Source organism: Barbus barbus (genome assembly GCF_936440315.1).
Source record: "Barbus barbus genome assembly, chromosome: 41".
NCBI lineage: Eukaryota > Metazoa > Chordata > Actinopteri > Cypriniformes > Cyprinidae > Barbus > Barbus barbus.
Genome location: NC_136719.1, coordinates 1559701 through 1581608, shown reverse-complemented (window position 1 = coordinate 1581608; position 21908 = coordinate 1559701). Strand labels below are relative to the sequence as shown.

The 21908-nt window shown below is 38.6% G+C and overlaps 3 protein-coding genes across 4 annotated transcripts; 2 read left to right on the top strand and 1 right to left on the bottom strand.

Moving 5' to 3' along the window:
- Window positions 1-1767: 1767 nt before the first annotated feature.
- Window positions 1768-8675, top strand: LOC306860721 (androgen-dependent TFPI-regulating protein-like). 2 transcript variants are annotated; one of them, XR_013783405.1, is made up of 7 exons: window positions 1768-1960; window positions 2040-2165; window positions 2964-3065; window positions 3397-3512; window positions 3614-3774; window positions 6287-6484; window positions 7678-8675. XR_013783405.1 is itself a non-coding variant. In XM_079402561.1 (6 exons), exons 1-6 carry the CDS (start codon window positions 1790-1792, stop codon window positions 6310-6312), a joined length of 702 nt encoding a protein of 233 aa, XP_079258687.1. In that variant the 5' UTR covers window positions 1768-1789; the 3' UTR covers window positions 6313-7651. The 2 variants fall into 2 exon arrangements, 1 of the variants encoding a protein (XP_079258687.1); XM_079402561.1 differs by lacking the exon at window positions 7678-8675 and having other exon boundaries at window positions 6287-7651.
- On the top strand, window positions 8153-18387 carry LOC306860720 (protein tyrosine phosphatase domain-containing protein 1-like). The gene is made up of 10 exons (XM_079402560.1): window positions 8153-8365; window positions 9021-9055; window positions 9357-9531; window positions 10207-10287; window positions 10373-10491; window positions 10658-10795; window positions 11634-12685; window positions 17411-17593; window positions 17740-17850; window positions 17924-18387. The coding sequence occupies exons 2-10, from the start codon at window positions 9046-9048 to the stop codon at window positions 18029-18031; spliced, it is 1977 nt and encodes a 658-aa protein (XP_079258686.1). The 5' UTR covers window positions 8153-8365; window positions 9021-9045; the 3' UTR covers window positions 18032-18387.
- A 26-nt stretch (window positions 18388-18413) lies between these two features.
- LOC306860722 (F-box/WD repeat-containing protein 12-like) lies at window positions 18414-21225 on the bottom strand. Its single transcript, XM_079402562.1, has 5 exons — window positions 21078-21225; window positions 19721-19917; window positions 19009-19187; window positions 18797-18927; window positions 18414-18711 (listed from the first exon to the last, which is right to left on the bottom strand). Exons 1-5 carry the CDS (start codon window positions 21104-21106, stop codon window positions 18702-18704), a joined length of 546 nt encoding a protein of 181 aa, XP_079258688.1. The 5' UTR covers window positions 21107-21225; the 3' UTR covers window positions 18414-18701.
- Window positions 21226-21908: the final 683 nt, after the last annotated feature.

Sequence of the window (21908 nt, the reverse complement as noted above, 5' to 3'; positions counted from 1 at the left end):
GGGTGTGTTGTGGTCATTTCAACCAGAGTTTGTACTGAGTTCAAAGACAGACAGAACCAGTCGATCTGAACTAGCTGAGCGTTTGTTCACTCATACAGTACAATTCTGCATCATTTTCTCACCCAAATGTCATTCCCAGTGTTGGGTTTAACTAGTTACCAAGTAATTACTCTTATTTTTCCTGTAATTTAATTACAGTTACTTTTTATGTAATTGAACTTAATACTGTGTATAGAACATTTATACACAATGCAATAGTGGATTTAAACCTTAAAAAGCATGCTTTTATGTTCCCTTCTCACTTTAAATACTGGGGTGAGTTAATAAGACTATTGGTTACACTTTAGTGTCCAATTCTCACTATTAACTAGTTGGTTATTAGCATGAATATTACTGGGATATTGGCTGTTTATTATTACTTAAAAAGCACATATTAATGTCTTATTCTAAATCCTTAAACCAATTTCTACTCAATTATATACTTTACTAAGTATTAATAAGCAGTAATTAGGTATATATTGAGGCAAAAGTCATAGTTAATAATTGATTACATTTTTTATGCTTCTAATGCAAATAAAGTTGATGAAAAAGATATAGGAATTTATAGCTTGTTTCGGACAAATGTCAAAAAATATTTAAAAAGAGACAACAGGTTTAATTGGAAAGGTATAACTTGCAACAATAAACTAAAAAGTATATTAAAAATAGCTATTAAACACATTACAATGAAACTATTATTATTATTGCAGATGTCAAACAAACAAATTAATATACAAAGGATGCTTTTCTTCTGTAACGATTTTGTAAAACACCATAAGCTTCTTTTAATGCTTTATTCAACGCCACAGGAACCAGAGGTATTGCACATCGACATGATCAAATTATCATTAGCTGCCAGAGAAGAAAGAGAATCATTCATTGCAATGCTTTCAGAGCATTTCGTTTTCATATAATAAGAGATTTACATATAATTACTATAAACGTCATTTATAAAATGTGAAAATGTTCCTAACAAAATAAATATGCTGTTCTTTACGATTCAAATGTCTGTTTTCAGTATTTAAAAGTACATCAAATATACAGATTTCTATCATATAGATCCTTCCAGAATAATCCTGAGTAAATACAATGGAAAAAAGATGCTAAATAGTTTATTTTTCTTGACCACAAAACTCACAGAGATATAAATATAATAAGCTTAAATCTTTCCAAAACATGCTTAGCAGGATCAATTCTGATCAAATTTGTAATGCTTTATTTAGTAACAACTCACAACCTGTAAAAATAATAACAGCACGAAATCAATAAAAATATGACAGATGCAGTAATAAAAAACCTGCTTAATAAACAGCAGAAAATAGAACTATATACAGAGGGGTATTGAAAACTAATCCATCTCTAATTACTAAATACATATAAGAGTCCTTAAAAAGATAACATTTCAAGGCTTTACGACAACCCAGTCTTTTCTTGTGAGCATTCCTCGCATCCTCCAGTGCTTTAAAATACTGACAAAGCTCAAACTTAAAATGCACAAAACCAGGTGCTCTTTTTGATGAAAGTATCTTTTTGTTGATTGTATTTGCACTAAATAGTTTTGGAGTGATTTTAAAGGCTTCTTTAAGGAGATTTCTGGAATTGATATTACATTAGAAGACAGGAATGTTTTATTATTAGCGTTTAGAGAAGAAAATTAGTGTATTATGTTTGGGAAATATCACATTCATAAATGTCGAGGAAAACTCTTCCCGCAGAAGATCTGTTTGCGGTGACGTCAGAGCCGATAAACATGGCTGCCTCCACGAGACTCGGAGCAAAGATGAGCCTGCTGGTTCACCTGCTGGTGTTTAGCTGGTATGTTTTCACGATCTGGAGTAACTGCACCCTGCAAACCTCAGACAGACACCCTGGCGTGCGATCATACGGAGGACGCTGGAAATACCTGACGTTTATTAATCTGGTAACAGTCCGTCAGTGTGAGTGCTGTGGGGGAGTTTGACGTGCTTGTGTGTCTCATATGTGTGTGTTTCTCTCCGCAGGTGTCGCATGCGCTGTTTTTTGGCCTGTGTGTGCTGGTGGACGCGGTGTCCCTCAAACAGACCCCTCTGATCCTCACTAAAGCGCGGGACTTTTACTTCACCGCTCTGGCGTTTCCGGTCGGCACCGTGAGTGTGCGCGTGACCGCTTATATGCATTTTCGCTTTCGTGAACGCACAGTGACTGCCACATTTCAAATGAAAAAGCAAAGTCCATATGCAGCTGTATTTCCCATGTCTTACCAGCTATGAGCCTGTCATATTTAAATAGCAATATTAATTACCACATTTGCCTTTTCGTCACCTCCCAATACAAACACGCCCCCTAGTATAGCCCCGCCCACTCGTGTTGATTGACAGCTTTCCGTGAAGACAGGAAATTCAAATGCAGAAGGAATTGCGCTTCCACTTGAGTTTGGCAGGTTACATGCAGGACGCAGAGAAAGTGCATGTAAACCAAATGTATGCATTCAAAACCAAAAGTCTTTATAAAACCGTGTTTATTCATAGTTTAACTCTTCATGCAATCTATCAATATGAGCTCTTAAAGATACTGTTTCTATAAATACATATAAGAGTCCTTAAAAAGATAACATTTCAAGGCTTTACAACATCCCAGTCTTTTCTTGTGAGCATTCCTCGCATCCTCCAATGCTTTAAAATACGATTGTATTTATAGAAACAGTAATAGAAGATAAATGTCTTGTTCTAGTATAGTGTGAATTATAGCACACTAAGTAGCAGGACGTGGCTTGAAACCTCTTATTAGCTATTGATAGATTGATATCAGACTCTGATAACTTTGCCTGTTTGACACAAGTGGTTTGTTTAATGCCAGTGTTTTTTAAAATCTATTGTTTTAATGGTGAATGTTGATTTAAGTGTTATAGTGTATGGATATTTTGTTCTTGATCTTCTTGCTTGCAGTTTGTGTTCGTTTCTTTCTGGACCCTCTACACTTACGACAGAGAGCTGGTGTATCCAAAGATGTTAGACGAGATCATTCCCGTCTGGCTGAATCATGCAATGGTGAGAGCATTATTGTCTAGTTCTGTACTGCAGTAGGGATGTGCATCTCATATCTCAGTGCACAGCCAACGATAAGATACATATGATGCGATACGATACGATTCAGCCCTATTGTGATGCAGTACGAGCCGATATGATTCATAACAATGCGATTCAATGCAATAGATTGTGATGAATCTTACCATGCCTATACTGCGGTATTGACTGACTCGAGTGACACCTAATATACAGCCCTGCTGTGATGCAGTGTGGACGTGTGAGGATTGCAGTTGCTCAGGACTGGTTTTCAGTGGAGCTTGTTTTAAGAGGAGCTTTCTGTGTTTGTCTCCAGCACACATTCATCATGCCGCTGCTGCTGCTGCAGATGTTCCTCCAGAATCACAGATATCCCAGTCGCACCAAAGGGATCTTCAGTCTGGCTTTATTTGTTGCCCTGTACCTGTCATGGTAATCTCGTCTGCTTGCATCCTTCACATAAATCTAATCAAAGCTCTTGTTTGTCTACATTCTCTCTGTTGTGTGGTTCTAATGCGTCTGTCCCTCATTAGGGTGTTGTGGGTGCACCATGCGTCAGGGATTTGGGTGTATCCTATCATGGCTCACTTGAGTCCCGTGGGATTGTGTGTTTTCCTGGGAGGCGCGTCGCTCACCATGGCTCCCCTTTACCTGTTAGGAGAGAAGCTCAGCCTCATGATCTGGAGCAGCACAGGTGAGGGAAACCTGAACAAATGGGCTGTAGATTGAACTGTCTTTTAAAAAGCTATGAGGTTTAACTCCACGAAGCCTACTTTATTATATTTGCCATGCATATTTCGGTAACACTTTAGTATAGGGACCAATTCTCACTATTAACCAGTAGTTTATAAGCATGCCTATTATTATCATATTGGCTGTTTATTAGTGCTTATAAAGCACATATTAATGCATGACCATATTCTACATCCCTAATCCTGCCGGTACCTAAACTTCACAACTACCTTACTAACTATTAATAAGCAGCCAATTAGAGCAGTTAATTGAGGCAAAAGTCGTAGTTAATGGTTTGTTACTAGCGAGAATTGGACCTTAAAGACTCATGAAACACTCCTGTTTCAGCACTGGTGTAACTTAAAACATACGTAATTTAAAGCAATAGTTTAATTTAGCTGAAAGGGAATAATTTATGATTTTATAGGGATTTGAACAGAATCAGTGTTACGGCGATTCACTGAACGAGTCGTATGACAAACTCTGTACTGGATATTAAAATCCAAAATATAGTGAAAACACTATTAAACAGCACAGTAACAAGATCGGCAGTTTAAGACATTAACGTTATGATTTTATTTATATAAACCTAAGACATAAACTAATCTAACACATGAACACAAGCATTCACACATTCACACGCTGCAGGAAGAGAGAAAGTGAGGAAAGGATGAGTTTAAGAGAATGGAAATGTGAAATCCCAAGTTTACAGCAATATGTGCTATTGCATAGACCTGAACAACCATCAATCACTTATTTAACCCTCGCTTTGAGTTTCTCAATGAGGCTAACATTTATATTAAATGCACCAATTCAGTTAGAATTTGGTTCCCTTGCTGCTAAGGGAACCCCTTTTCTGTCGTCATTGCAGGAAAGGGGGTTCCCTGAAGTTGCTGATTGGCTGAGAGGTCCGTAGTCGTTGAAGTGACGTCTTGGGAAGCCAGTGGTTGGGGTTGGCTGAGGGTGCGGAGTTGTGGCTTGTAGAAGTTTTGAGGCGGTCACAGACTCGAGTTGAACTCGGAGACGAGGCGTGGCGGCAAAACTTAACTGAGTACATGAAACTCGCATAAAATAAATTAAAGTAAAAGAATAAAGGGATGTAAAGAGACTAGGTGGGTGTTCTTCTCATCGTGGTGTTAAGTAGCCGCTGGCGTGTAGGCCAGAGCACGCTCAGAGAGCGCTAAAACACAGCGTCAAAACGCAATGGCAAAAGTTGAAGCAAAAAAAAGGAGAGAACCGAGAAAGAGAGGGTTTGATGGTGTCCTGAGTTTTTAAACTCGGCTTCTGGACACATCCCAATGCTTGTCTTGACCACTTAGAAATGAACTTAGCTAGGGGTGTTGCTCTGTTCCTCCACCCAATCTATAAATCAACATGTTATCTGATCAGTCACGTGTCCGAACTTTACAGGCTCTTGCAAAGTATACTTTTTGACATCTGGAAAAGTGTACTCTCGCAGCCAATCGCCACTCCAAATGAATGCATATATGTCACTTTTCATGCCGTTGGTTCAACTTTTCTTTTTAAACCGGAAGAACAAAATTACTCCAAAAAAAAAAAAAAACACTTTTCCCTTAATAACAGACATAATGAGTGCTATTGTTGTTTTCACTGATGTGCAACTTGTTCATATATTTGAGGTCAGAATTTTGCATCCCCCTTTCAGAATCTGCAAAATGTTAATTATTATTTTGCAAAAATAAGAGGGATCATACAAAATGCATGTCGATGATTACATATAGTCAGTCCACAAGAGGAAGTAATAGCTGAATTAATAAAAATGAGCCCGTTCAAAAGTTTACATCCCCTTGATTCTTAATACTGTGTTGTTACCTGAACGATCCACAGCTGTGTTTGTTTATTTAGTGATAGTTGTTCATGAGTCCCTTGTTTGTCCTGAACAGTTAAACTGCCTGCTGTTCTTCAGAAAAATCCTTCAGGTCCCACAAATTCTTTGGTTTTCCAGCATTTTTGTGTATTTGAACCCTTTCCAACAATGACTGTATGATTTTGAGATGCATCTTTCCACATTGAGGACAACTGAGGGACTCATATGCAGCTATTACAGAAGATTCAAACACTCACTGATGCTCCAGAAGAAAAAACCATGCATTAAGAGCCGGGGGTGAAAACTGTTTGAATTTGAAGATCAGAGTAAATTTAACTTATTTTATCTTCTGGGAAACATGTAAGTATCTTCTGTAGCCTCTGAAGGGCAGTACTAAAGGAAACAAATATGATATTTAGGCCAAATAAGAAAAATGTACACGTCTCCATTCTGTTCAAAAGTTTTCACCCCGCCCCCGGCTCAGAAAACACATGCAAACGTTTTTACATTTGGTCTAAATGTTCAATAAACTTCATTTCCGGTTCCATTAAAAAAAAAAATTAGAATAACAAATTTTAATCACAGTGTGGTAGACTTATGTCTTGTTATTATGATCCATACTGACTGATTTTATTTATTTTATTAGGGAAGCAGAAGAGGAAAAAGAAGTAGATGTCTACTGGAATCCACATTAACCGTGTTCAGCTCAAGCCAGCCAAACAACATGTTTTTACAGGGCACAAAGCAACAGCTTCAGTAGCATTGCTTGCATTTTATACAAGAGGGGCTTAATTCGCCCTAACATACGTACAGAAAGAAGCTAAACATACCTACTGAACACATGGTATGTGTTTATACTAATCGTGCTGATATTTTATTCTGTTTTTCTTCTTTTGACTTAATTTTATGACTCTAATGAAAATCAGTTGCACCTACAAAGTAAAATGCTGTTTTTATTTTTGTAAATAATTTTCATTATTTTAGAGTTGTGAAATTCCAGATGCTGTAATATCCCAGAATGCTGTTGTTTAGTGATTAATCTTTACTCTAAAAAGTGCATAAAACAACTTTCTCTCACTGAAAAAGAAGCTTTTCAGCATCTGTGGCCTTGCTTTCTCATCATTTGCTTATCTGCTCTAAACACAGCTTTAGTGTTCTTAGAAGCTCTAAACTAGTGATTTTGTGCATTGAAGCTCTAACATGACTTGCTCTGCAAAAAAGCTCTAACTCATGAAAATCTGTCTTCTGCATTGAGAAAAACATTGCATTTCATGAGAAAGAAGCATCTTTCATGCACTTAAGGGACAGTCAGTACTGAGCACTTTCCCCTTCTCAGATTCATAACCTTCATTTTAAAGCAAGTCTAAGCTGGTGACCAATCTCTGTTCATATAAAATAAGAAATCCTCTGTAGTTTATGACCGTGTCAAGCCGTGTAAATGTCACATGATGAGTTTGAGGGCTTTCTCAGTGACACTCTTCACCTGCGTGAACTCACCAATGAAGCTCTTAATGTGATTTTCCAGCTTTGCCCAGAGTTTGATGATGGACTTTATTGTAAAGTAAACCCTAGTAATCTGTGTCCTCGCTGTAACGCATGTTTAATTCACATCCAGAGAAATGGCTCTGCATTCATTCTTTCAGTATCATTCTCATTGAGACCTTTCGATGGCTATTTCATGAAAACTGAATGTTTACTAAATCTATTGCCAACTTGATGTAGAGCAGAATAGAGTGCTGCTTTGTCATTATGGTGAGTTTCCTCTTCATATGAATGTGTGTAAAACAGGCTGTTTCGGTGACCTGAGTAGACCGATCCATTTGAGACCAATGTGATTCCTGCACTGATATGATTATTATAGCACTTGTGGAGAATATGATGCACTGGCATTAAAATATCATCAGTGACACTTAAGAGGGCCAGTCAGGCTTTCTGTTACTGGTTTGCACAATGTAATGATTTTTAATGTAATCTATAAACAATAAAACCTCAGAACAGTTTTTTTAATTCATTTAAACTGTCTTTTGTGTTCTTCAGATATCAGTCCTCATCTAAACGAGCGTCAGTCTGACTCTGGTGCTGATGGAGTAATAGAGCAGCAGTGCGTCAGCGGTTTCTTAACTTCCTGCTTAGGAGACTGTCCTTTAATCAGATTGGCTGTAAGTCCATCAGTTTGCAAAGCTTCGAGAGCCTCACCTCATTGTCATTTTCAGTTACTGGCTTTTTGATGGCCTTTTCGGTGATTTGGATTTACAGACATAAACCAAAATTGTAAACCAAATACACTATTACATTTTGCTGAAAAGTCAAAGCTTAAAAATAATATTTTTTTTTCTGGAATAAACCAGTGAAATACATAACTGGAATAACCAGAATGCAGCTCTGAGTGATGGTGCTGTCCCCGTCTGTGAGGTCAGAGGTCAGAAACGGGCTATTTCAGGAGTAAGTGGATTAGGTGGTAAATCTCCAGCTGCTTTATTCACTCTTTGGCTTGATGTGAGCACAGAAAAGCAGAATTAACTCGGACGCTTGCTGACATACAGCCAATCTGAATGGATCCGTAAGCTTTGCACTGTGAAGAAGATTGCATCTTAAAGGAAGACAAGATAAATGATATAGTGTCATTTGCTTTTGATTCTTACAACGAGCGAGCGTATGATTGAGGGACAAGTTATCAATTCAGCTGTGGATTCGATGGAAGTAGATTTTCTCTAGCAGTTTTTGGGTGAGTAATAATTCTCAATCTCTAGTCTGAGAAAATATCATTGAGCAGCAAATCCAATGTGTGCAGGTGAAATAATGCTGAATTAATTAAAAATTATGTTTTGTGTGAAAACAGGTTATAGCCTTGATTTGAGAAGCTTTGGATGGCTGGAACATTTCACACTAAAAACAAAACCAAACTATTTTGTATAAAGAATGAAACCTGATTTTTATTTTTGAGAGTTAAAGACACTGCTGATGTAGTTACTGTGTTGCATCCAGATTTTGAGAGGTTATTTTCAGTAGCAAAAATTATTGTATTTTGTTTATTTAAAAAAAAAAAAATGAATGATAATATTAGTGTTAACAATTTATATATTTATTTTTTACATCAATAAGAACTGGAGAGAAACTGTATGCCTCACAAAAATAAGAGCACACTGTTTTTGATAATTACATTGATAAAAATCTAATGTTTTTTGCCATCAAATCAGCAAATTATGATTTCTGAAGGATCTTTTGCTGGAGTAATGAAGCTGAAAAGTCAGCTTATTGTTTTTACTGTATTCCTGTTCAAATAAATGCAGCTGTAATTGAGTATAAGCAACAACTGAAAATAAGTCTTACTGAATCTTTGACATCTGTAGTGCTAATTCATTTATTCTGTGCCCAAACAGATATTGCCATGGAGGAGGGAGTATCATGGACTTTGGTAAGGAATGGCCAAAACTTACAGCCACCTTGTGAATAAAATGGTGTAATAGTCAAGTAATAATCATCAGTACGATGTTACACTATGTTTGACTTTGTCCTCTTGCCTTTTACATTTTAAAGACATTTAGAGTTCCTACTGTAATCAGTAAAACAACAAAGATTTCCTATGTCTACTTGTGTATTTGACACCTATATTGCAGAACTCATCAGTTGGGGAATGGTTTTGCTCACCCGAGGAGACTCTTCAGATCAGACTCTCCTGAGTTTCTAAGTAGATCATGTCTGTTTGATTCTTAAAGTGACGGGTTCCAGGGTTCCCAGAGCCAAATACACAATGGTTCGAGAGGCGCTGTGTTACGTGATCCCCTGCCATATGCAGTGCTCCATGGGGTGTGGTGGACCGGCCTGCAAGTACGAGGATCCTTCACACTGGAGTGAAGACGACCAGGCCATCAGAGGAATCTACTCGTCCTGGTACACGGCATGCACTTACACCTGTTTACTTAAACATGGCCTTTACCAAATGTGACCCTGAACCACAAAACCAGGTGTAAGAGTCAGTTTTTCCATATTTATCCATGGAAGCGGAATAAATAATATTTCCATTGATGTATGGTTTGTTAGGATAGGACAATATTTGACAGATACTAGATTTGAAAATCTGGAATCAGGGTGGGAAAAAATGCATATTACTAATCAAAAATTAAGTTTCAATATATTTACAGTAGGAAATTTACAAAATATCTTCATGAAACATGATCTTTACTTAATATCCTAATGATTTTTGGCATAAAAGAGAAATGTATCATTTTGATCCATACAATGTATTGTTGGCTATTGCTGCAAATATACCTGTGCTACTCATGACTGCTTTTGTGCTGCAGGGACACAAATAAGGTTAAGCCTCTGGCAGTCTTGTTGAGATCTCCACATTTTTCTTTATCCCAAACAGAGTTACAAAAAGAATGAGTTTCTTTCCTCCAAAAAGTTTCTTTCCTCTTCAGAAAGTCAACCGAGCATTAAAGGCTTGCTTCTACTTGATTTTACATCCCATGTCAAAATGTCAACTTTTAAGATTTTACTAGTTTATGCAGTAACAGCATGTATGAATGGATTAGCCCAACTCATGGTTCCTCTTGTTCTTTTTAGGATCACTGAGAATCTGCTGGCCATGGCCCGCCCTTCCACTGAAATCATTGAAAAATTTGACATCATAGACCAGTTTTTGAGGTGAAACTGAAGATTGTAAAAAGAAAACTGGTTCTGTGGTATGTGTTTGGTACACGTTTATAATGACCTGTTTCGTCGTGTTCAGATGTGGTTTGAAGACCGTTATTAACCTCCAGTGCCCTGGCGAACATGCTAGCTGTGGAAACCCGCTGGATCCCGAGAGCGGCTTCACTTACCGGCCGGAGACATTGATGGAGGCTGGCAGTGAGTGACACTTTCTTTTTACACATTGTCTGATTCTGCCAGTTACTTTCAATATGTTTTTTCCCTGAGTAATGTAAAGAATCTTCTTCACACATTGAGTAAAACAGTAGCTGCAGTTGTTCTTATGTTTTCAGGTTGTAAAGGTACTCTTGTTGCTCTATTTTAGTATATTTCTACAACTTTAGATGGAATGACTATGGTGTGGCGTCTCTCACATTCATCTTGGATATGGTGAAAGTCATGTCTTTTGCCATCCAAGAAGGAAAAATTGCTGTTCACTGTCATGCAGGGCTTGGCAGAACAGGTACAGTTCTGTTTTAAATGTTAAAATATATTTATAATTTAATAAACTTACCTGATTTATAGGTTGCTGGTTTGATCCTTAAGTTACAAGCAGCCATGATCTATTTTTATTGTGTCCTCAAGTGGCACACTTAACCCGAGGTTACTCCAGAGGGATTTTCTGGATAATAATACTGCCGTAAGTCGCTTTAGTTAAAGGGGTCATGAACTGAGAAACAAAAATGCACTTGATCTTTTGACATACTGTATAAGAGGGCATTGTACTATAAAATCATCCTGTAAGTTTCAGAACTCAAGTCTAAAAACAGCTTATATTGAAGGCAGTCAGTATAAAACAACAGCTTGTGGAACGTGTCACTCTATGATGTAATAGTGTGGATAAACCCCGCCTCCACAGAAGATGATCAACACCTGCTTCTACATCACTGCCTATTTAGCCCCACTCACCAATTCTACATCACTGTCAGGGTTGGTTTTTGAGCTATAGCATTATGGACAGCACTCGAGTTGACTCGAGTTCAAGCCCCAGCATGTGGTCCTTTTATTTACATATATACATTTAGCAGATGCTTTTATTGCATGAAATTTTTTTTTTCAATTCATATATTCTATGGGAATCAAACCCATGACCCTGGCATGCCAGTGACATACTCTACTGTTCAAGCTACAGGAATGCTTTCCTGATCCCTGTCTCTCTCAGACTGTCCTCTCAAATAAAGACGGAAAAAAAAAGTTTTCAATCACGTAGTAACCTACACTTAAATTTTTGCAACCAAATTGCAACATTATGATATGTACACTAGCTGGATACTGACTCTTTTTATGCGTTGTTGTCATAGGTGTGTTGCTGGCCTGTTTCTTGTTGTTCACCACACAGATGACAGCAGACCAAGCCATTCTGTTGGTTCGAAGCAAACGACCAAACTCGATCCAGACTAGAGGACAGCTCCAGTGCGTCAGGCAGTTTGCTCAGTTCCTGGTTCCGCTAAGGAACGTGTTTGCTAACGCCGAGCCTAGAGCGCCGCCTGTAACTCTTTCACAATACTTAATCCGCCAGAAACACATACAGCACGGATACGAGGCTCGGAAGTTGAGATATGTGCCAAAGCTAGTCCCTCTCATCTGCAGACTATTACTGGACATCGCAGAGAATCGTCAGGTTATCGAGGAGGACGTTGTCGAGGTTCCTGACGCCACATCTATGGAAGATAAACCTTTTAATGAGAATTCAATGTATCAGTTAAACAGAGAGAATTGGGGAAATGGGATGACTATGATTGGGCCACGTCTTCCAGGTCTACCCAGAGCCAATAGAGACAAAACACAACCTCTTTACTATGTCCGTAAGAGCCTCAGCTACAGCGAGTCTGACCTCCAGAGGTTAGCAGCGTCTTTAAACCTCTCGGATAACCCTCTCGGTGTTTTAGCCAGCATCCACTCAACTGCCTTTGGCAATCAGCTGGAAGCTTTCAGCTGTGTTTCTCAGACCTACGTCACGCCTTCTCTGGGGGCTTGTAAGGACAATCCCATCTATAGCTCAACCAGCAATATATGGGAGCTGAAAACGCTTATGGACCAGATTGAAGGATCCCCACTGCTCAAAAACAGGAGGCAGTCTGTCCTGCAGCGAAGCCAATCTCTAGGCGTTTCAGATCATAAAAGCACCACGAGCATCGCTAGAATATTGTCCTTCTGGAGGAGAGACTGTAAGCAAAGTACTGACCCTGACGAGGCTCAACACAATGAAAAAGAGCATTCGGAGGTGCCCTTCATCACTGTCCAGTCCGAGTTGTCTCTGGAGTCGCGTTACCTCCTGGTGGCTCAGTCCCTTGCGGTAGACCTTGAGAAGGATGGAGAGAAGGAGCAAATCCAGAAGATGTCTACTTGGCAGGTAGGTGCATGTACTGATTTACTAAGAAAGTATTTAATTAAAGTATTAAATTCAATGTTTATTCTTATATCCATCTTTGGTTTTGGTGTATTCCTTTTTGTTGTTGGTGTTGTTTATACATTTTTTTGTACTTTGTCTACTGTCATTGTTCAATTTGTCACATTTTCAATAAAAAAAAAAAAAAGTATTAAAGGATTAGTTCACTTCCAGAATAAAATTTTCCGGATAATTTACTCACCCCCATGCCATCCAAGATGTTCATGTATTTCTTTCTTCAGTCAAAAAGAAATGAAGGTTTTTGAGGAAAACATTTCAGGATTTTTCTCCATCTAGTGGACTTCAGTGGTGGCCAACGATTTGAAAGTCCAAAGTGCAGATTCAGTGCAGCTTCAAAGGTGCTCTACACGATCCCAGCCGAGGAATATGGGTCTTATCTAACGACTGGTCATTTTCTAAAAAAAAACAAAAACATTTATATTCTTTTAACCACAAATGCTCATCTTACACTAGCTTGACCTCATGCATTGGTAAAACCACGTTGGAAAGGTCACGTGATGTAGGCAGAAATACCAACCCAGTGTTTACAAAGCGAACATGCAAAGGCTAAATCAAATGCCTTTAACAAAAAAAAAAAGGTAAAACAACGATGTAGAAAATCAGATGGAGTTCGGAACTACATCTGCCTACGTCATGCGTGACCTTTCCAGCGTGATTAAGTAATGTGAAGTCATGGATGAACATCGCAGAGCTAGTGGAGGATGAGCATTTGTGGTTAAAAAGTATACAAAATTCTATGAAAATGACCATTTGGCCAGATTAAGACTCTTATTCCTCAGATGGTATTGTGTAGAGCCCTTTGAAGCTGCATTGAAACCTTGATTTCTTCAAAAAACCTTCAAAAAAATATCAATATATAAATGATCAGGAAATGTTTATTCTGGAAGTGAACTGATACTTTAAAGTTAAAGGCAGGTATTGGCAGCTCTGGTCCTGGAGGGCCACAGTCCTGCAGGGTTTACTTCAATCCCTAAGAGTTACGTGACGTGTAGCCAAGTATGGTAACCCATACTTGGAATTTGTGCTTTGCATTTATCTCATCCAAGTGCACACACACCACACCATTTTTTCTGCCTAGTGGGGGTTAGGTGTACCAAGGGGCACCTAATAGCGCTTTTCCACTGCACTGTACGGCTCACTTTTGGGGGGGTTTCCACTGCGTACAGTAGCTTGTACCTGGTACCTTTTTAGTACCACCTCGGCTGAGTTCCAAGTGAGCCATACTGATGCTAAAATGTGACTTGTAAACTTTGCTGATTGGTCAGAAAGAATCGGCACTACTAGCGTCAATGGATTTGCAACATGAGACACCAAACCCACTAGATTATCGTATTGACCCGAATATAAGACAATGTTATTTGTAATGTGTGTTGTGAAGTTAAAGTGAAGTGAAGTGACATACTGACCCATACTCGGAATTCGTGCCCATCCAAAGTGCACACACACAGCAGTGAACACACACACACCGTGAACACACACACACACACACACACCGTGCACACACACAGCAGTGAACACACACACACCGTGAACACACACACACACACACACACACACCGTGCACACACACAGCAGTGCACACACACAGTAGTGAACACACACACACACACCGTGAACACACACACACACACACACACCGTGAACACACACACACACACACACACCGTGCACACACACAGTAGTGAACACACACACACCGTGAACATACACCTGGAGCAGTGGGCAGCATTTATGCTGCGGCGCCCGGGGAGCAGTTGGGGGTTCGGTGCCTTGCTCAAGGGCACCTCAGTCGTGGTATTTAGAGTGAAAACAAAAGAAAAAGAAAAGATTATAGTGGCATGAGTCGTGACAAACTTCGTCTGTAAGATTTTAAAACGTAAGACTGTACGAAGATTTGAAGACTACAATAAGATTTCACTTCTACTGTTAATGATATTTTGCTAGGCTACTATGAGATGGCTAGCCTAATTGTTATATAATTCAGATGGGCTACCTGTTATTTTTATGGTTTATCGAAAAGTTTGTATTTAAAACTGTGATTGGTGGTACATTTTACCAATATTTACCATAATTTCAAAACTAAATTTTAAATAGGAAATATAGGAATATGCAATATGAAAATAATTGAAGAAAAAACACAAGATTTGGTTTTCAAAATCTTGAAAAGGGAGGTTGTCTTTTAATCAGGGTCAATGCAATGGCTGTAACGTGGTCAGTAAATCAAAACTGTATGATCAGTCTATATCCCACCCACTTTGAAGCGGTGCTAAACTGCAGTGGAAAAGCAAACCAAGCCAAAGTAAAGCGAGCCGAGAGCTATTAGTCATGGGTTTGAGGGTGGAAGAGAGCAATGTTCATTCACTCCTCCCACCTACAGTTCCTGTTGGTACTGAGAATTGAACCCGTGTCCTTCAGGTTACAAGTCCAAAACTCTCTAACCATTAAGCCACAACTGCCCTTAATCAAACACATCTGAAAATAACCGGCAGGTGTGTTTGATTAGGGACAGCACTAAACACTGCAGGACAGTGGCACGCCAGGACTGAAGTCGTCCATCCCTTGTCTAGGGTGTGTTTGAGGAGCAGAGGTGTCTTTAGGAGCTTTTTGGAGGAAAGATCTCCCACACCTTCAGACATGAGTGTCCATCATTGCTGCATTGTTTTTTGGATACCTGCTCCACAATTTACTTCACGGAGTGTCTATTTAAGTGCCAATAGTCTTCCTTGTTGGCAGAGGCTATTTACATTACCTCCACCCAGGGGCGGTCCTAGACCCTTTTTAGGTGGGCTTCAGTCGCCCTAAAACTATGATCAGCTATCTGAACTCTCATCAGGCCAGTGCTGCTTCCTCAAGAAAGTTTATCATTCTCACTTTCAAGGGCAAAAGATGGCGTGCGAGAGATCTTGAAGCGGTACTCACGTGCTGTGATGGATCATTACTGTGCGCGCACACATTTGAATGAAGCGCACACTCTGAAATGCACTGCACGGACAGCGCACGAGTGCCAAACTGAGTTCACTTTCGCATCCTCTTGAGAAAATACACACAATCTTATGTCACAATGGCTATCTTGACGGGTATTCGTGTAAACATAGTCGGTTACATCAGCATAACGGATCCATGCATTTCTAGCTTTCTGTAACTTTTTTGGTTAAGAATGATCCAAAATCAATATCTGAGCAAGTACTTAACCAGCCAGTGTTTCACAACGGTTAGCTTATAATAATGTTTTCTAATTTGAGTGGTACAGGTAGGTTTCCGCGGGAGATTCGAGCATGGCTCTGTGTCATTACGTCACGTCTGTAAACATAAAGAAGTTGTCCCGGCTAGTAGGCTATCGCATGTAAGGATCCTGCAGGTGGAGTATCATTTATAGCCTTATCTCACAGCAGCTAGAATAATTAAATGTATCATTTTGATGGCAGATTGTAATCCAGAAAAGATTGTGTTTATGAAACACATGTGAATGAAATTAAATTATACTACAGTTTTAAATGTGCTTCTGATTACAGATAGCCTGGGATGACACAAGATTTGTATTTTAAAGAAAACCAGTTTGAAGGTTGCGTAGTTTGATTTTTGGGCTAAAATAATTTCTTAATATAAAATTTGAATGGTATGACAATTAGATATTACACTGTACAGAAATTTAAATCTACACTCTTATACTATACTCATAGTCACGCAATGCTGATGTTATTAACATTAGTAATTTGAGAACAAAGTATAACAATGATAATACTTTGCACAGTTAGATGTGATATGAGCTAACTGATCTTTAGATTTAATCACCGTTGGTAGAGTGATTTATTGTAATGCTTTTTTCCTCAGTTGGTCAGAACAAACGTGGCAGTCTTGTAACTTACTTGTTCAGATGACAATATACGGTGAAAATTCTGATTTGGGTCATATATTCCAAGACATAGGCTAGAATCTGTGATTGCGAAGTACAGGATTCACACAACATTAGATTCATCCGCGCTGGAGCCGTGCCGGAGCACAACCCACACAAGGAAGATAATTCTGCACAGAGCTGCAATTCCAGGTTTGCAAACAGAGATGGCGACAAAGAGGCAAAACTTACAGACTACAGCTTTAATCAAACAACAAACAGAGAATCACTCACTGCTCTTAACTACGTAACTTCTGTAACTTTAATAGGGAATTGTGTATGCTTCATATTAGCTACAGTTTTCAAGCACTGTAAAATACTGTATCTTGGTCATTTGTATATCTAATATGCTCTCTTAGGGCTACGCCCCTCTGAGGATGAAATCCTAGAACCCCTGCCTCCACCCATCAACGTGTGATTGGGGCTACAATACAACAAACGATCGCTCTACCATCAGCTCCAGTGGCGTGGATAAGACGCGTGCCATAGTCATTATTGATGTGATCGACCCGGCTCTCAATTGCCTTTTGCCGTTTTTTTTTGTACCTTTTAAAATCTCATATCACATCGGAAAGCCATTTATTTTCAATAAAAAAAATTAAATATTTAACTTGAGCATGTGAAGTTTTAGTCTGCTTACTGAAGACAGGCAGCTCTGCATGAGGGACTTAGTTGTTGTCTTCTCGGGCTAAACAACAATCTCTTCACATCATATAGAAAATCTGACCTAAGCTTTCTGAGTGTAAGATTGGTACATTTGTTCATTCTTCTCGCAGGCAGATCTTAATCGCCAAGGTGCGTGGGAGCGGCTGTGTTTGGAGAAAGATCCATTTATTCTGTCTGGAATCATGTGGTCCTGGCTGGAGCAGCTCAAAGAGCCAATCATCTCAGATCATGATGTTCACACACTAAAAGAGACCCATCAGGACCCCCAAACTGTGCTCAATTGCCTAGATAGAGTAAGACTTAAATATCAAATCTGTTCTTTCAAACTTTCCTAACGTTAGATAACTTGGTATGGTTCAATATTACTAACAAGAGACATTTCATGAGTACATTTTAATTTTGTTCCATGATGTGAATGTATTCTTATTACCATCTTCAGGCTTCAAGAGAAACGGTGATGTGCATTCTGGACTGTTTCGCTCATTTATTGACAACACCTGAGGAAATCGAGAGTGCTTTCCTGGAGCGAGCGGCAAAAGCTTTCACAAAGGTACTGTGTGTCATTCTGAGATGTCCTGAAATGGTTAAATTAATACTTTTATTTACCGTGGTGCTCTCTTTAGATGAAAAACACAGACGGGGAGAAGAGCGTCCACAAAATCATGAAAGGGGTCTTGAAGCTTGTTCTGCATCGTCTGAGGTTGGCTGCCATGAACGAGTTTGAGGTCTAACACATGCAACAATCACTAAACTACAGTTCACTACAAAGAGAATGAGTTTATTTCCATCCGTGTCCACCATCAAAGACAAGCTCTACACATCTGCTGCTGCAGTTTCTTTGGTTGCTCGGTTCAGATGAAGAATCCAGCATGTCATTTATTCCACAGATAGACTGAATTATAATGGTCCCATCTGTAGAAGTTGGAAAATGTGTTTTACATGGTCAATTATTTGATGTAAAAGAAGTACCATACACTGTATATTATGTGCCATAGTGCTAATACTTGAAAGCATTGCTACTGAAACCGCTCATTTTTGTACCATGTTTGTACAGTTATTTGTAATAAAATAGATTGCACACAACTAGAAATGAAAACTTCACACCTCAATGCTAATGTAAAATGAAGATGAAGGCTAACTGAGATTGGTTTTATTGCAAGGAAGAGTTAGGTAGGAATTTTTGCAAAAAATAATATATGTAGAAAAATATTAGTTCTTTCTGTTTTCATTGTGTCATCAATGTAAGAGCATCTTTGGCACGATCATGCTATACATGGATCTGGTCAGCAAGTACAAAAGATCTGAATACGTCTGGTGGTTTTAGGTCAGAAATCAAAGGTATAAGCCTTCAGAACATCGTTCCCATCCACTGACTCCACAGAGGCCACAATACTCGAATAATCACAGGCCCCTGGAAATATATATAAAAAGGGTCAATTTACCTGTCATCGTGCTTGTAAAACTGCACCATGCCAGTGTGGGCCACAACGCTGTACCTGGATCTTGTGAAGGAGCCTCCAAGCAAGTGATACTGGCTCTCGAGTGTAAGCCCATGCTCTGGGTCATTTCTCCAGGTCAGTATTCTCAGAGACAGGTCACGAGAGGCTGTCACCACCCGAAAACTGTCCTGCGAGATCAGCACAATGCATCTTTAGAAGAGAAACCATTCACCGGGAGAGTTTTGATATTGAATGTTCGATCAGCTTACCACACAAAGAGCAGTGATTGGCTGTAAATGGTCTTCAAAACTAGCGACGAGTTCTCCTTTAAATGTGTAGACCTTCAGATGGTTTCCGTCTGTAACTAGAAGAGTGCTGCTCCCTCTCGCCTCGAGAATGACGTCCGAACGATGGCTTAGCGTCACCGGAAAAGAGGCGACTTGCTGAGCTAAAACGAGGAGGTATGACACGCTGTATCAGCAAAGTTTATTGCATCGTTTGGAATACATTTGTAATTTGTAGGTGGGTACAAACATATAAATAAAAAAGTGACCCTGGACCACAAAACAAGTCATAAGGGTCAAATTTTTGAAATTGAGAGATATCATGTAAAAGCTGAATAAATAATCTCTCCATTGATGTATGGTTTGTTATGATAGGACAATATTTGTCTGAGATACAACTATTAGAAAATCTGGAATCTGAGGGAGCAAAAAAATCTAAATATTGAGAAAATCTCCTTTAAAGTTGTTCAAATTAAGTTCTTAGCAATGCATATTACTAATCAAAAATGAAGTTTTGATATATTTATGCTAGGAAATTTACTAAATATCTTCATGGAACATGATCTTAATATCCTAATGATTTTTGTCATAAAAGAGAAATGTATAATTTTGATCCATACAATGTATTGCTGGCTATTGCTACAAATATACCCCAGTGACTTAAGACTTAAGGGAGCAATACATTTTTAAGGCCAACCTTGTATTTCCTTCTTGTATTTGGATTCCTTCATGTTCAGGTCAAAGACTGAGAGTGTTTTGTTGTTGAAGCGGCCGTCAGAATGGATGAGTGTGAGAGACGGGAGAAACACGGCGGCACAACAGCCAGCGACCGGCAGACTCAGACTCAGACTGTCCTCATCTTCAGCAGGGAAACACACTCTCACTGCAGAAAACCTCCCCAAACACACACCAGGTGACATTCAGTTCTAAATCAACTAAATCAGGTGTCTGTAATGCTATAGTTATGAATAATGTGATGCAGGGATGACAAATTCTTGTAGGCCCACCGATGAGTTTTAGCACTTCGACCTGAACTCATGGTCTTTTCACGTTTTATTCTACTATAAAAACCAGAGATATTAAACATCACACCGAACAGATAAACTCATATACTCAGTAGTCACTTTCACAGCCTCGTTGTGTTTAAAATCATGCTCCTGCAAACCATTCAAACTCAAACTTGCAGGAAAAAGGTTTTTATATATTTTTTTTTAAATAAAGACTGAAAGAGCTGTAAAAGCTTAATGATGTTAAAGTCACGTGACCACGGTGTAGTTTGTTCATAGTCTATTATTTATTTATTAATTATGGCAACTTTATTACGCTACAAAATTCATAGAAGTTGTGTTTATTTGTGAAAATCATTGTGATGAACAAAACGCTTAAGAAATGTATTTTTGTTGGTCACAGAGCTTATTTTCTGCAGAAATCCAAAGCCAATGGTAAAATCCTATTGGGTTTTTATCGAGGGTGATACAAATACACTGTTCAAGAGCACAGCCGTAATAACTGTGTATAGACTGGTCATTATATTACAGATAGTATGTTTACCAGTCATTTTCTCCACAGACATACCGTTTAAACCCTTGAACCACACAAATGAGCTCTGACACGACACTACAGTAAAACGTGATTTGAAGCTAAATGTTTCTTGAAAATGGGAAAAAGGTACAAAATTAAATGTTACATGTTTTAAAGTGGCTATTAAATGCACAGCACTGCAAATGACTGCAAAATCAAATGAAAATAACAGAACATTTTACAAACTAATGACTAGAAGTAATTAAATTATATGTTTTGGAGGTTATCACAAAATATTGCACACACATATTCATATCCAAAGTATCTCAATCACAGATTGGTTTTGATTGCGATGAAACTGAGAATGTGACTATTAAAATATTATTATTTGAGAAATGAAGCTGCAATCACATCACATGGCAGCTCTGTTTGAAAGGTTTATATGGTTTTATTTCCTGAACTGCTGTGCTCTGTTTCACATCTACTCCAACAATGAACTGGACTGAAACCAGTTTTGGGAGCGTTTGCCTTACCTTTGGCTCAAGTCAAACTTTGAATCCATTTTTTATCTGGTGATGAGCGGAGGAGGTTTAAACTGAAGGAGTCGCACACCATGTGCCTCGAGACTTCAGACAGCGCAGGGCAAGTCAAGACCACCAGAGACCCTACAGCAGATCCCACCTAGAAATACAAGATTACAGCACATACTACACACACACTAAATCTGTTTGCAGCACATACTACACACACACTAAATCTGTTTGCAGCACATACTACACACACACTAAATCTGTTTGCAGCACATACTACACACACACTAAATCTGTTTGCAGCACATACTACACACACACTAAATCTGTTTAGACACTTCCAGTCAAACAGTAAGATTTCTAATGTTTTTAAAGAAGTCTCTTCTGTTCACCAAGCCTGCATTTATTTCATCCAAAGTACAGCAAAAGCAGTAATATTATGAAATATTTGTACGTGTTTTCTGTTTGAATATATTCTAAACTGTAATTTATTTCTGTGATGCGCAGCTGAATTTCCAGCATTATTACTGCAGTCTTCAGTGATCTTCAGAAATCATAATAATATATTGATCTGCTGCTCAAGAACATCTGATTATTATGATGTTGAAAACAGCTGAGTAGAATTTGTTCGGGTTTCTTTGATGAAGAGAAAGTTCGGAAGAACAGCATTTATCTGAAATAGAAATCTTTTGTAAGAATTATGAGTCTTTATCATCATTTTTGATCAATTTAAAGCATTCTTGCTAAATAAAAGTATTTCTATAACTCCAGCGCCCCCCTCAGAAAATATTATACTGACTCCGAGCTTTTGAAGGGTATAGTGTGTATAATGTT

Coding starts and splice junctions, on each gene's coding strand:
- LOC306860721 (XM_079402561.1), top strand. CDS start 1,790: ATGGCTGCCTCCACGAGACTCGGAGCAAAGATGAGCCTGCTGGTTCAC. Junction 1,961..2,039: donor ACCTGACGTTTATTAATCTG/GTAACAGTCCGT, acceptor TTCTCTCCGCAG/GTGTCGCATGCGCTGTTTTT. Junction 3,066..3,396: donor TCTGGCTGAATCATGCAATG/GTGAGAGCATTA, acceptor GTTTGTCTCCAG/CACACATTCATCATGCCGCT.
- LOC306860720 (XM_079402560.1), top strand. Junction 10,796..11,633: donor TGCAGGGCTTGGCAGAACAG/GTACAGTTCTGT, acceptor TTGTTGTCATAG/GTGTGTTGCTGGCCTGTTTC. Junction 12,686..17,410: donor AGAAGATGTCTACTTGGCAG/GTAGGTGCATGT, acceptor TTCTTCTCGCAG/GCAGATCTTAATCGCCAAGG.
- LOC306860722 (XM_079402562.1), bottom strand. CDS start 21,106: ATGGATTCAAAGTTTGACTTGAGCCAAAG. Junction 19,918..21,077: donor AAGTTTGACTTGAGCCAAAG/GTAAGGCAAACG, acceptor GTGTTTGGGGAG/GTTTTCTGCAGTGAGAGTGT. Junction 18,928..19,008: donor CAATCACTGCTCTTTGTGTG/GTAAGCTGATCG, acceptor CTGATCTCGCAG/GACAGTTTTCGGGTGGTGAC.